Genomic DNA, 15,912 nt, shown 5'->3' with positions numbered 1-15,912 from the left:
ATCCAGGAGTCCAAAAATCGAAAATCGAAATCTTAAAAAATCGAAAAATTGAAAAATCAGAAAACCTGAAAAATCGAAAAATTAAAGAACTGAAAAAAAATCGAAACTTTAGGAAGTCGAGAAATAGGTAAATAAAAAACAGATTAGTTCAGATATCAGGAAACTGAAAATTTAGAAACGTCAAAATTTGAAAAATCGAAATATTTGAAAATCGTAAAATTGAAGAGGAGAAAATTTGAAAAATGGAAAAATTGAAAAAGCCCAAAATTGAAAGTTCCGGACTACGCTACTTTTTAACCTTTAAATAGCTTAGAGTCGATATTGGCCTGAGTACGCTCTGGACGAGATTTTAAACTGCAGAGATTGTTTTCGGTATCATTTCTCCTAGCACTTTTCGAGAATCACTGACCGAAATACCGAAATAATAATATGAGTTTTAAATTTGAAAAAAAAACATTGGGCGACTTTTTAAAAAATAAAAATAATATTTTTCAAAAAGTTATGAAAATTTCTGCATTTTTTCACTATTTTTTTAATTCAACTGAAGCCATTTTCTTGTAGACTCTGACCTTCAGAAGTTACTTTCTGCATTATTTCTTCTACCATTTTTCGAGAATTACCCAAAACAAAATATTCAGAAAAAAGTAAAATTTTGTCAGGACACATTTATATGCAACTTTCATGCATTTGCCTACAACCAGAATGAAAAGGATAATTCTATAAATACACGACCTTGGAATAATAACCACCTAATCCACTCCTCATTACGAGTACCTAGGTCATTGATTTTTTCCAATTCTATCAACAGCCGATTGAGAAACACGCCGAATATTCCCCAGACTCACTCCAGGCCACTGCAATAACCGTGGACCGGTGTGTTTATTTTCTTTGGGAATGTTTTTCCTCAATTAATTGCACTTGCAAAAGCACCATTTCTCTCAATTGTTTGCCCAACATACCCATTTCGTTATTATCTGTTTGACATTCCAGGCATGTTTAGAAACACTGCACGACTCCTGAATTACTCAGTGTTGCTTACTGGCAACAGGTGCACTAACCCCCTCTAACCCAAACACCCAAACTGAATAAACCGGAGCCACCCGGACCCAATCCCAGCCCGGAAACCGAATGATTGACACTCTAATTCGCGTTATAAAAGCCCATCTGCCGCTCTAACACCCTTATCACCGCGATTACCCGCCGTCCTTGAAACACAAATAAGAAACTCATCGAAAACCTCTGTTCCCTTTCGATTTATTAGCAGCAACAACAAAAACAATTACAAGCAATTAGCGAAGCAATTAAAGAGCGATTTTCGCTTTGCCGGATTATAAAACGTTTGTTTTCCTCATTGATGTCAATTAATTGTTGACATCCATACAAAGTCTTGTTTCGTTCTGTCGTGGAATCGATATCATTATTAATTTGAGCGGTGGAAGTAGCTCTTGAATGCGTAATGGGTATCGATACTTAAAATAGATTGCGTTGTGGGACGTAATAAAAGGCAGTGGCGTAGCGGAGTTCACTGGTGGGTTTTGGTTCGGGCTTTGAAGAGCGCTAGGACGGCGCAGACGAGGAGGATTGAGATTGTAGCTAGGGGGATGATTGTCCATGGGGTGGTAGTCCGAGAAGGTTTGGCTTCTGGGGGTAGCACCCGGAACTGGATTTGGGATTCCCAGTCGGTTACTAGGTCTTCGGTGGCGTTGGCGGCTCTGGCGGCGCGGGTCCTGGGGGCGTCCTCGCAGGCTGTACTCTAGACAAGTATGCAGATAGTGTATTACACTAAATAATAATAATTAATTAAGTTTCACCTGGTAACAGTCGCGTGGACGCAAACATGCCGACATTCTCACAGATAATAGGAGATCGTCGGCGGGCGCCGCCCCCTGGAAAAGGAAAGCACGAAACGGGAACTGGACGGTTAAAGGGGTGACTTGTTGGGGTTGCTGGGGGCACACGGCACGCATGGTGGGGTTGCGGCATCCGTGCTCGTCCACTAGGACTGCGGACTTTTGAGAGGAGGCGCTCCTGATGATAACAGACCCCATACGACCAGATTTCCACCCTAATTGAGAAAAAAAAAAAATTAAATTTGGTTACTCATGTTTTGCTTTTTTCAACTGACGACGACTCAATTCGGAAAATATTTGTTGGATTAATTCTCTGACTGACTAGGTTTTATCAGATTTAGTTCTTAAAAAGAATACTGTTAAAACCAGAAATCCCCAAGAGTCTTTCTAGTTCTTAAAAAAAAATAAAACACTAAGAACCCCGAGATACTTTCGATTTCTTTAAAAAAACGAAACACTCGAGAATGCCGGAAAAAAAAATAAAACACTAGGGACCCCCGAGATTTTTTCGATTTCTTAAAAAAAATTAACCACTTGAGAATGCCGAAATTCCTTAGATTTCTTCAAAATGTCAAACAACAGGAGTCTTCTAGATTCCTTCTAGTTGTTTAAAAAATTAAAACACTTGTGTCCCCTGAGATCCTTTCAACTCTTAAAAAAATATCAAGGGTTCTTAAGATTCTTTTAAATTCTTCAAAAAATAAATACCAGAGAATGTCGAAATTCTTTGGATTTCTTCCAAATATAAAACACCAGGAGGCCTCTAGATTTCTTCTAGTTCTTTAAAAAATTAAAACACTAGAATCCCACGAAATCCTTTCGACTCCAGAAAAAATCAGGGGTTCTCAAGATTCTTTAATTAAAAAAAATAAAACACTAGGGAGCCCCGAGATTTTTTAATTTCTTTAGAAAAATTAAACACTCGAGAATGCCGAAATTCTTTGGACTTTTTCAAAATGTCAAACACCAGAGGCCTTCTAGATTCTTTCTAGTTATTTAAAAAATTTAAACACTTGGGGCCCTTGAGATCCTTTCGACTCTTAAAAATCATCAAGGGTTCTTAAGGTTCTTTTAAATTCTTCAAAATATAAAACATTAGGGGGCCTCTAGATTTCTTCTAGTCGTCTAAAAAATAAAACTCTAGAAACCCACGGGATCCTTTCTACTCGAAAAAAACCGTCAGGGATTCTCAAGATTTTTTTAAATTAAAAAAACACTAAGGACCCCCCGAGATTTTCAAATCGTCAAAACTTCCAATCCTCAAATCATCAAAATTCTCAATTCACCAAATCCTCAAATCATCAAAATCTTCAATTCTTCAAGCTCTCAAGTCTTCAAATTTCCAAATCATCAAATCGTCGAATCACCAAAGTCCTCAAATTTTAAAAATCCTCAAATCATCAAAATCTTCAATTCACCAAATCATTAAAATTCTCAATTCACCAAATCCTCAGAACCCCAAAATCCTCAAATCTTCAAATTACTAAATCCTCAAATTCTAAAAATCCTCAAATAACCAAATCGTCAAATCATTAAATTCTCAAATCTTTAAATCACAAAATTTTCAAATCATCAAAATTCTCTATCCTTCAAGTCCTCAAATCATCAAATCCCCACATCTTCAAATTACTAAATCCTCAAATCATCAAAATCCTCAATTTACTAAATCCTCAAATTATCAAAATCTCCCCTCAAAATCCTCAAATCACCAAAACCTCAAATCCATAAATCTTCAAATTACCCTATCCTCCAATCCCTAAATCTTGACATTACTAAATCCTCAAATTCTAAAAATCCTCAAATTACCCGTCTTCAAATTTTCAAATCGTCAAATTCTCAAATCTTTAAATCACAAAATTTTCAAATCATGAAAGCTCCAAATCATCAAAATTCTCTATCCTTCAAGTCCTCAAATCATCAAGTCCTCACATCTGCAAATTACCAAATCCTCAAATCTTTAAATGACTAAATCCTCAAATTCTAAAAATCCTCAAATAACCAAATCGTCAAATCATTAAATTCTCAAAATTTTAAATCACAAAATTTTCAAATCATCAAAATTCTCTATCTTTCAAGTCTTCAAATCATCAAATCCTCACATCTTCAAATTACCAAATCCTCAAATCATCAAAATCCTCAATTTACTAAATCCTCAAATTATCAAAATCTCCCCTCAAAATCCTCAAATCACCAAAACCTCAAATTCACAAATCTTCAAATTACCCTATCCTCCAATCCCTAAATCTTGACATTACTAAATCCTCAAATTCTAAAAATCCTCAAATTACCCGTCTTCAAATTTTCAAATCGTCAAATCATCAAATTATCAAATCTTTAAGTTACAACATTTTCAAATCATCAAAGCTCCAAATCATCAAAATTCTCTATCCTTCAAGTCCTCAAATCTTTAAATTACTAAATCCTCAAATTCTAAAAATCCTCAACTAACCAAATCGTCAAATCATTAAATTCTCAAAATTTTAAATCACAAAATTTTCAAATCATCGAAGCTCTAAATTATCAAAATTCTCTATCCTTTAAGTGCTCAAATCATCAAATCCTCAAATCACCAAAACCTCAAATTCACAAATCTTCAAATTACCTTATCCTCCAATCCCTAAATCTTGACATTACTAAATCCTCAAATTCTAAAAATCCTCAAATTACCCGTCTTCAAATTTTCAAATCGTCAAATCATCAAATTATCAAATCTTTAAGTTACAACATTTTCAAATCATCAAAGCTCCAAATCATCAAAATTCTCTATCCTTCAAGTCCTCAAATCTTTAAATTACTAAATCATCAAATTCTAAAAATCTCGTCAAATCATTAAATTCTCAAAATTTTAAATCACAAAATTTTCAAATCATCAAAGCTCTAAATTATCAAAATTCTCTATCCTTCAAGTGCTCAAATCATCAAATCCTCTCATCTTCAAATTACCAAATCCTCAAATCATCAAAATCCTCAATTTACTAAATCCTCAAATTATCAAAATCTCCCCTCAAAATCCTCAAATCACCAAAACCTCAAATCCACAAATCTTCAAATTACCCTATCCTCCAATCTCTAAATCTTGACATTACTAAATCCTCAAATTCTAAAAATCCTCAAATTACCCGTCTTCAAATTTTCAAATCGTCAAATAATCAAATTCTTAAATCTTTAAATCACAAAATTTTCAAATCATCAAAGCTCCAAATCATCAAAATTCTCTATCCTTCAAGTCCTCAAATCTTTAAATTACTAAATCCTCAAATTCTAAAAATCCTCAAATAACCAAATCGTCAAATCATTAAATTCTCAAAATTTTAAATCACAAAATTTTCAAATCATCAAAGCTCTAAATTATCAAAATTCTCTATCCTTCAAGTGCTCAAATCATCAAATCCTCACATCTTCAAATTACCAAATCCTCAAATCATCAAAATCCTCAATTTACTAAATCCTCAAATTATCAAAATCTCCCCTCAAAATCCTCAAATCACCAAAACCTCAAATCCACAAATCTTCAAATTACCTTATTCTGCAATCCCTAAATCTTGACATTACTAAATCCTCAAATTCTAAAAATCCTCAAATTACCCATCTTCAAATTTTCAAATCGTCAAGTCATCAAATTATCAAATCTTTAAATCACAAAATTTTCAAATCGTCAAATCATCAAATTCTTAAATCTTTAAATCACCAAATTTTCAAATCATCAAAGCTCCAAGTCCTCAAACCATCAAAATTCTCAATACACCAAATTCAGTAAATTGAACAATCGGCTAATTGAAAAATCGAAACATTGAAAATTTAAAAACTCCGAAAATTGAAAAACTGAACTGAAAACTCGAATGATCGGAAAACCTAAAATTTTAAAAATTGAAAAGTTAAAAATTTCCAAATGTTGAAAAATTGAGAAATCGAAGAATAAAACAGTCGAAGAATTGAAAAATCTAAAGTTTAAAAAACGAAAAATTGAAAATCCAAAAGGTAAAAATCGAGAAATGGAAAAGTCGAAATACAATAAAGTCCCAAAACTGAAATATGGAAAAATTGAAGAGCTGAAAAATCGAAACTTTGGGGAGTCGAGAAATGGGAAAACCAAAAAATAGATTAATTGAGAAATCGGAAAAGTGAAAATTCAGAAACATCAAAATTTCAAAAATTAAAATATCGAAAAATTGAAAAATGGAGGAATCGAAGCATCAAAAATCAAAAAAATAAAAATTCGAAAATCTAAAATTTAAAAATCGAAAAACTGAAAAATCAACAAATCGGGAAATCGAAGCTCGAAACTTTAAAAAACTGTTAAATTGAAAAATCGGATAATTCAAAAATCGAAACATCGAAAAATCGAAAAGCTGAAAAGTAAAAACTCGAAAAACCGACAAAATCGAAAAATTAAAATATCGGGAAATCGAGGAGAAGAAAAGTCAAGAAGCCGAAAAATCGAAAAGTCAAAGAATCAAAGTACTGGAAAATCCTAAAAACTGAAAGAAATATTCAAGAAGTTAGAAATTAAAAAATTCGAAAATTGAGAAATCGAAAAAGCAAAGTCGAAAAATCTTAGAATTAAAGAACTGAAAAATAGAAAGTTCGAGAAGTCAAGCAATGGGAAAATTAAAAAAATTAAACACCAGAGAATGTCGAAATTCTTTGGATTTCTTCAAAATATAAAACACCAAGGGGCCTCTAGATTCCTTCTAGTTGTTTAAAAAATTAAAACACTTGTTAGAAATTAAAAAATTCGAAAATTGAGAAATCGAAAAAGCAAAGTCGAAAAATCTTAGAATTAAAGAACTGAAAAATAGAAAGTTCGAGAAGTCAAGCAATGGGAAAATTAAAAAAATTAAACACCAGAGAATGTCGAAATTCTTTGGATTTCTTCAAAATATAAAACACCAAGGGGCCTCTAGATTCCTTCTAGTTGTTTAAAAAATTAAAACACTTGTGGCCCCCGAGATCCTTTCGACTCTTAAAAAAAAACATCAAGGGTCTTGAGATAATTTTAAATTCTTAAAAAAATAAAACACCAAGGACCTCCGAGATCCTTTTCATTTCCTTAAAGAAATTAAACACCAGAGGATGTCGAAATCATTTGGACTTTTTCGGCCAGGGGCTTCTAGATTTCTTCTAATTGTTTAAAATAATAGAACACTAGAGACCCACGGGATCTTTTCGATTCCAAAAAAAAAACATCAGGGGTTCTTAAGATTCTTTTAAATTAAAAAAAAAAAAAACACTAGGGATATCCGAGATTTTTTATATTTCTTTAGAAAAATTAAACACCAGAGAACGCCGAAATTATTTCGACTTAAAAAAAAAAAATAAAACGCCAGGGGGCTTTTAGATTCTTTCTAGTTCTTTAAAAAATAAAATTCCTCTCCAAGATTCTTTCTAGTTAAAAACACTAGGAACTCGTGACCTTTTCGATTTCTTTAAAAAAATTAAACACCAAAAATTGCCGAGATTCCTTCGATTTTTTCGAAAATTAAAACACCAATGACCTTCTAGATTATTTCTAGTTCTTTAAAAAAATAAAACACCAAGGATCCCGAGATTTTTTCGATTTCTTAAAAAAAATAAACGCTAGAGATTGCCAAGAGTCCCCTAGACTCTTTCTAGCTCTTTAAAAAAATAAAACACTGGGAACCCCCTAGATTTGTTCCACTTCTTAAACAAACATCAGGGGTCCTCAAGATGCTTTTAAATTCTTCAAAAAATGAAACACTAGGGACCCCCGAGATCCTTTCGATTTCTTTAAAAAAATTAAACACTAGAGAATGCCGAAATTTTTTGCAGTTACTGAAAATATAAAACACCAGAGGCCCTCTAGATTCTTTCTAGATGTTCAAAAAAATTAAACACTAGAGAATGACAACACTTTTTCGACTTCTCCAAAAAATAAAACACCAGATTCACGACACACCCGAGATCCTTTCGATATCTTAAAAAAAATTAAAGACCAGAGATTGCCGCAATTCTTTGGATTTCTTCAAAATATAAAACACCAGGGGCCTCTAGATTTCATCTAGTTGTTTTAAAAAATAAAACACTAGAGACCCACGGGATCCTTCAATTCCAAAAGAAAACATCAGGGGTTCTCAAGAATCTTTTAATTTATTAAAAAAATAAATAAATAAAACACTAGCGACCCCCGAGATTTTTTTTATTTCTTTAGAAACATTAGACACCTGAGAAAAGTTCTTTCGACTTAAAAAAAAATAAAACGCCAGAGGCCCTTCAGATTCTTTCTAGTTCTTTAAAAAATAAAACACCAAGAGTCTCCAAGATTCTTTCTGGTTTAAAAAGAAAATAGAACACTATGGACTTTCTATCTTTCAATCCTTCATAGATCACCAGAGATTTCCGAGATTCTTTCGATTTCTTCAAAAAAATTAAAACATCAGGGACCTTCTAGATTAGTTCTAGTTCTTTAAAAAAATATATATAAAACGCAAGGGACCCCGAAATTTTTGCGATTGCTCAAAAAAAATAAACATCAGAATCCCAGAAATCCTTTCGATTTCTTGAAAAAATTAAACACCAGGGACTTTCTAGATTATTTCTAGTTTTTAAGAAAAATGAAAGACTAGGGACCCCCTACATCCCTTCCACTACTTAAAAAAACATCACGGGTGTTCAAAATTCCTTTAAATTCTTAAAAAAATAAAAACTAGGAGTTCTCAAGGTTCTGTCTAGTTGTTAAAAAAAAAAACACTAGGCACCCCCCGACCAAATTTGAGCTGATATGAGCAGATTTGACCTGACTTGAGCTGACTTGACCAAATTTGACCTGATTTATCCAAATTTGACTTAAGTTAAGCTGACCAGACTTTCATGTAGATGTATTACTATACTTAATTAGTGAAGTGTCAATTATAAGAACAAACGTTTTAACCTTAACATCAGGGGTCCTCAAGATTCTTTTAAACTCTTAAAAAAATAAATAAATAAAACATCAGGGATTCCCAAGATCCTTTCGATTTCTTAAAAAAAAAGCACCAGGGCTCCTGAGGTTCTTTTAATTTCTACCAGAAGCAATACGTCTGGAATCCCAAGATTTTTTAACACCGTTACGAGAAAAAATTAAAGTGGAGGAAAAAAAGAACATTTGGCATATAAAAAAAAAACCTAAAATTATTCGACTTGAAAAAGCTGATTTTCAGTGTTTAATGGCACATTAAAATGTTAAAAAGACATTCCTGGCAAGGAATCTTCCCGTTACTCACACAGTGTCATTTAGCCTCTCTTTACACAATTACCACCATCTCCAACTTCAATCACTTCTCCGCCTCGCGGCCAAGATCAAAGCATCCTCGTCTTCAACTTCGCAGCCCAATAAAATAAAATATCTCTCTGAAACAAATATCTGCCTACTCATTTCAAACCGAAACATCCAAATCCCACCCTCCGTCGACGCACATATCGATTCACCCCCTATAAATACCCAGTAATCTGTTTACGCGTTGAAAGTTTGTCAGAGAACAAAGTTGAGACGTCAGAGGGCTTTTCAAATTGTATAATTAATGATAGCTATCCGAACATGTTGCTTAACGGCCGCTGGAGACCCATCGCTTTCATCTCCCGAATTTCCCCCGGGGGGCGCAAATAACCGAACATTTACTGTTTACTCACCGTCTCCCTCGCGCACGGAACTCCTCAGCAGGAGCTCGTCCCCGAGACGAACGGCGCTGCCTTGCTGGACCGGCTGGTCGAAAACGCCATTGCTTTTACGCAAAAGGGTGACCGTGGAGTCGAATCTGCGCTGGCTGCCTCCAGAGGCCACCGGGATGGACCGGGCGCTGGAGCGACCCTGCCTGTAAATTTGATTAAACAGAAACACTTAAGTCAGTGGTGCACGTTTCAAAGTTTGATAAAATATGAGGCTAGTAATAGTTTCTTGAAACATTAATGCATCCTATTTCAAAGTTTCAGTGTAATAAGGATCGTTCTGTTTGGCGATTAAGTACTTTGCCAACCAATATTTATCAAACTTTGGCCATAAATCTGAAAGTTTCCCTCATATGCCGCACGCTCTGTTATCTCACATTATTCCCCTCGGAATCGCAGTTTTATTTGGAAATAAACTCTTTAATAACACTCCAGCGATTTTCACACTATTTTTTTTTTTATGATAAACGACACAGTTGATTAAATCAAGTGGTAGCTACGTAATAAAAACACTTTCGGTGAGTGGGGGAAAGGGGCGTGGCAAATATGCCTCGTTATAAATAGTCAACTCACTCGTTTTGAGCGCTCAGCCTCAAATGCTTCGTCTGCGACACCACCGCCTCCTGGGGCACGCACTGCAACGTCACCAACGAATCTTCCGCCAACCGGAGTCCCGGAACCGCCGCCATCCTCACAACCACGCACATTCTGCCCCCACAAGCCCGTATCCCGCAATCCGCCATTCTCTGTCCTTCCAGCTCTATCCTGAACACGTCCCTCTCGGAAGCCACCACACAATCGGTTCCCTCCATCACCGGAAACCCCCTACCAGCCGCCCCCACTCGGAACAGCGCCCGGAAGTAGCCGCCGCCGTCCTGGGAGTCCCAACAGGACATGTTCAAGACGTGCAAAGGAGCCTGTTTTGTCGGCGGCAAGTACTGCCCGGGGGCCGGGATCACCACGCCGTCGTCCAGCGGCGGCAGGATCTCGTCGTGGAGCGGCGGCGGCGGCGTGCCGACGGGCGGGTACGCCGGGATGATCTAATCACAGTTTAACATGACTGATGATGATAATTCGTGAGACTTACCTGGGGGACGTCGTCGGCGACGGGCGGCGGCAGGTACGCCGGCTCGTCGAAGAGCGGCGGCGGCGGCACGGGGTAGGAGTAGCCGGCGGCGGCGGCAGCGGCTGCCGCCCCCAGGAGTACGATAAGAGTGTAGACGTAGGTGGACATTGTTTCTCGACACATGGTTTCCCGAAATGGGCTAATGGTGGCATGCGGCGTTCTTATAGTACGGTTTTTGAGGAGTCGTGATCTGAGATTCGGGTGCACTCATTCTCGAATTCGGTGTTTAATCTGTTGTTTTATGGACGTGCATAATGGGTTTTATTGATTTGTGTGGTAGCCGGACAAGCATGGGACATGTTCGGCCCAGAATTCGAGCCTGGTTGTGAAATTTTGATGAGCGAATGTGGGTTAAGTTGGAAGGAAATGCGTTTCGAGTGATTAGTTTTGTTGTTGGTTGGAGCTAGGTGGTTTTTAGCGAAACTGGATTTGAGGTAATGGGTGTTAATGGATGGTAGGGACAAATTCAACACGTGGAATCAGTTTGTAGAAATAAATGTAATTGGTTTTTAATAATAATAGTAATAATAAATAATTGGTGCTGTATTTCACATCAAGGAACTAAACCAAAATGTAAGTTAATCGTCATGAAACATTAATAATAATAATAATAATAATAATATTAATAGGAGAATAATGGGAGCTGGATTTACGTAGTAGGTAATTGTTATTAGAAAAAAAATTTAATCGAAAATTATTTCGACAGAAGCTCCCTCGCTTCTGAAGTACAATCCAACAATTTTTATTTTTACTTTTTTTGTGATAACCTCTATGGAGTAAAAACAATATAGAAGGTACGAGTCAGTGTAATAAAAAAAAGTTTTCACCTTCTTTAAAAAAGGACAGTAGGGAAGGTTTCATATTATTATTAAAAAAATCACATTAAAAAAAAGACATTTGGGGCTCCCTAGAAGGTTTTACATTAACAAAAAAAAACAGTTGGAACCCCCGAGAAGGTTTCACATTCTTAAAAAAGACAGTTGGGATCCCCGAGAATGTTTTACATTTTTTAAAAGACAGTTTGGGCTATCGAGAAGGTTTTACATTAAAAAAAAAGTTGGGACCCCCGAGAAGGTTTTACATTTTTAAAAAGGACATTTGGGACCCCCCAAGAAGGTTTCATGTTCTAAAAAAAATCTAGCGCCCCCGAGAAGGTTTTACATTTTTAAAAAAGATAATTGGGACCCCCGAGAAGGTTTTACATTTTAAAAAAAGATAATTGGGACCCCCGAGAAGGTTTCACATTCTTAAAAAAATAGATTTGGCGCCCCCGAGAAGGTTTTACATTTTTAAATAGGACAGTTGGGACCCTCGAGAAGGTTTTACATTTTTAAGAAAGAAAGTTGGGATCCCAGAGAAGGTTTTGCATTTTTTAAAAGGCAGCTAGGACTCTCGAGAAGGTTTTACACTAAAAAAAACAGTTCAGACCCCCGAGAAGGTTTTACATTTTTAAAAAGGACATTTGGGACCCCCCAAGAAGGTTTCATGTTCTAAAAAAAATCTAGCGCTCCCGAGAAGGTTTTACATTTTTAAAGAAGATAATTGGGACCCCCGAGAAGGTTTTACATTTAAAAAAAAGATAATTGGGACCCCCGAGAAGGTTTCACATTCTTAAAAAAATAGATTTGGCGCCCCCGAGAAGGTTTTACATTTTTAAGTAGGACAGTTGGGACCCTCGAGAAGGTTTTACATTTTTAAGAAAGAAAGTTGGGATCCCAGAGAAAGTTTTGCATTTTTTAAAAGGCAGCTAGGACTCTCGAGAAGGTTTTACATTAAAAAAAAAAACAGTTCAGACACCCGAGAAGGTTTTATATTTTTAAAAAGGACATTTGGGACCCCCCAAGAAGGTTTCATATTCTAAAAAAAAACATTTAGTGCCCCCGAGAAGGTTTTACATTTTTAAAACAGATAGTTGGGACCCCCGAGAAGGTTTCACATTCTTAAAAAAATAGGTTTGGCGCTCCCGAGAAGGTTTTACATTATTAAAAAGGACAGTTGGGACCTCCAGGAAGGTTTCATATTCTAAAAAAAAAACATTTAGCGCCCCTGAGGAGGTTTTAGATTTTAAAAAATGACAGTTGGGACCCCGAGAAGGTTTCCTATTGTAAAAAAAATTCATTTGGGTCCCCCGAGAAGGTTTCACATTCTTAAAAAAATAGATTTGGCGCCCCCGAGAAGGTTTTACATTTTTAAATAGGACAGTTGGGATCCTCGAGAAGGTTTTACATTTTTAAGAAAGAAAGTTGGGATCCCAGAGAAGGTTTTGCATTTTTTAAAAGGCAGCTAGGACTCTCGAGAAGGTTTTACATTTTTAAAAAGGACATTTGGGACCCCCCAAGAAGGTTTCATATTCTAAAAAAACATTTAGTGCCCCCGAGAAGGTTTTACATTTTTAAAACAGATAGTTGGGACCCCCGAGAAGGTTTCACATTCTTAAAAAAATAGATTTGGCGCCCCCGAGAAGGTTTTACATTTTTAAAACAGATAGTTGGGACCCCCGAGAAGGTTTCACATTCTTAAAAAAATAGATTTGGCGCCCCCGAGAAGGTTTTACATTTTTAAAAACAGATAGTTGGGACCCCCGAGAAGGTTTCACATTCTTAAAAAAATAGATTTGGCGCCCCCGAGAAGGTTTTACATTTTTAAAACAGATAGTTGGGACCCCCGAGAAGGTTTCACATTCTTAAAAAAATAGATTTGGCGCCCCCGAGAAGGTTTTACATTTTTAAAAACAGATAGTTGGGACCCCCGAGAAGGTTTCACATTCTTAAAAAAATAGATTTGGCGCCCCCGAGAAGGTTTTACATTTTTAAAACAGATAGTTGGGACCCCCGAGAAGGTTTCACATTCTTAAAAAAATAGATTTGGCGCCCCCGAGAAGGTTTTACATTTTTAAAAACAGATAGTTGGGACCCCCGAGAAGGTTACACATTCTTAAAAAAAAAATAGATTTGGCGCCCCCGAGAAGGTTTTTCATTCTTAAAAAGAACAGTTGGGACCTTCAGGAAAGTTTCATATTCTAAAAAAAACATTTAGCGCCCCTGAGGAGGTTTTACATTTAAAAAAAAAACAATTGGGACCCCCGAGGTTTCCCATTGTTAAAAAGATACATTTGGGTCGATTTAAAAAAAAAATGATCGAAAGCTGTTTCGACAGAACTTCTCTCGCACCTAAAGTACATGAAACATATCCAGCATTTTTAGTTGAGTTTTTACTTTACAGAATTTTCAATATTTTTTGGATTGGCGCACTGTAATACTAAAAATAACAGTATTGTTTTCCAAAATTTTCTGGGAAAATGAAGTGAGCCATTCCTGATTATAAATAAAATAAATTCATATATTCATTAATTTTTTTCACACCTGTATAAGGAAATCTAAAAATATGACTGCAATGATAATTCCCAAGTAAAAATTCATGATATTTTGCACAGAATTTAACTCGTTAATATGGAAATTTGCAACTTAACACCTTTAAATTTCTCAAGTTTTTACAAGCTTAATAGGGGTAAAATTAGTTTTATCTTAACAAGTACTAGGCTAAAATAAGACTTATGTTAGCAAGTACTAGCCAAAACCTGTCTTATCTAACCAAGTACTAGCCCCGCCCACCCGCCCCCTGTTTTCCCAGAGGATATGTCATTTGCCAAAATAAGACTTATATGTTAGCAAGTACTAGCCAAATTCAGTCTTATTTTACCAAATACGAGCCCCGCCCACCCGCCCCCTGTTTTTTCAGAGGATATGTCATTTGCCAAAATAAGACTTATGTTAGCAAGTACTAGCCAAAATGCGTCTTATCTTACCAAATACTAGCCCCGCCCACCCACCCCCTGTTTTTTCAGAAGATATGTCATTTGCCAAAATAAGACTTATGTTAGCAAGTACTAGCCAAAACCCGTCTTATCTAACCAAGTACTAGCCCCGCCCACCCGCCCTTTATTTTCTCAGAGGCTAGTACTTGCTAAGGTAAAACTTATTTTGGCAAATGACATATCCTCTAAGAATAGTTAGTCGTGTAAATTCTAGTTAGTAAGAAAGAAATTGTTGAGTTTAACCCACGCCGATTTTATTCACCCGTTCAACGTAATAATATTTTTAAAAGACATTTGGGACACCTGAACTAAAAATAACAATTTTTTTGAGTCATCTCTTTAAGCAAATCTAAAAAATATGAATGCAATGATAAATCACAAGTAAAATATTCATCATATTTTGCACATTTTGGGTAGAATTTATTCGGCAAAATTTTGAGATGACGTCATCAATTTTTGGGGAGGAATAAACAGATAGATTTGATTAACAATTTACCATGCTTATAATAACTTTAAAACGTCTGCAAGATTTTTCTAAGTATTCAGTAAAATAAATTGACTGATTCATTAATTTTTTTTATGCGAGTCTGTATAAGCAAAGCTAAAAAATGGGGTTCTTAATTTGACCAGTAACAAAATTGCTCGAACGCTATGTATAATCCAACAAGGCATAAATAACACCCCTTGTCCTTGAGCACTAGGTAACAGCAATCTGAGCTCAAGTGTTTATTTATGTTTATACATCGCAAGAATGTCACGCAGAAATTAGTTTCATTTGAATGAGTTTGTCTTCTCAAAACAGGACTAAAATTATTAACAAAACAAAAAATTTATGATGACGTCCTCAACATGGATAATTCTAGCACAAAAGAAAGTAGCAACAGCGTTATAAAACCTGTAAGTTCGAATAAAAATCGCGGATTTGGTTCTCTGGTTCTGGCACTTGATCCACTTTGAGCCGCAGATAAGCTCTGATGTTAACAAAAGGAACATAAATAGTGACGGCTCGCGCTAATCCCTCATGATTTACGAAATTAATCAATAATTTGGCATAAAACAGGTAATATTAACTTTGTCAACTGACATTTGAGATAACACTTTATCTTTACCTAAACAAATTAACATTGGTCGTGAATCGTTTTTTAATGCTATTAGCGTGTCATGAAGGTGTAGTTATATAGTAATAAGTTCTTTATTCTAACGGCTAAGCCTAAATACAGGAAATATAATAACTAAATTACATGTAAGAAAAATAATAAAGAAAACACCACCTATGACAATTATTGTTCGATTTAGGGTTACATTATGCAAAGACCACCAACTTGGCCACGTCAGCGCGATATTTTGGTCCGATTTGATTGGAAAACTGCAACCGTATCCTTGATTGAAACTCAAGTGATAAAATCTTGAAAATAATTTTCTCAGTTATTCAAGCCACTCGCGTAAATTTGCCATTATTT

General features: G+C 35.6%; 2 protein-coding genes across 3 annotated transcripts in view; one reads left to right on the top strand and one right to left on the bottom strand.

The window, feature by feature from the left end:
- The window catches only part of LOC135137030 (bcl-2-related ovarian killer protein homolog B), a 35,667-nt gene that overhangs the window by 18,108 nt on the left and 1,647 nt on the right, over positions 1-15,912 (top strand). The gene's annotated exons all lie outside the window — the stretch shown is intronic.
- Positions 1,309-10,746, bottom strand: LOC135137047 (uncharacterized). The gene is made up of 5 exons (XM_064066586.1): positions 10,600-10,746; positions 10,086-10,552; positions 9,477-9,658; positions 1,812-2,065; positions 1,309-1,753 (listed from the first exon to the last, which is right to left on the bottom strand). The coding sequence occupies exons 1-5, from the start codon at positions 10,744-10,746 to the stop codon at positions 1,523-1,525; spliced, it is 1,281 nt and encodes a 426-aa protein (XP_063922656.1). The 3' UTR covers positions 1,309-1,522.

Source organism: Zophobas morio, unplaced genomic scaffold (assembly GCF_036711695.1).
Source record: "Zophobas morio isolate AGI-343-1 ecotype UQ-CSIRO unplaced genomic scaffold, CSIRO_AGI_Zmor_V1 ptg000028l, whole genome shotgun sequence".
Lineage (NCBI taxonomy): Eukaryota > Metazoa > Arthropoda > Insecta > Coleoptera > Tenebrionidae > Zophobas > Zophobas morio.
The sequence above is the reverse complement of the archived record's forward strand: the minus strand, read 5'-3'. Positions and strand labels throughout refer to the sequence as shown.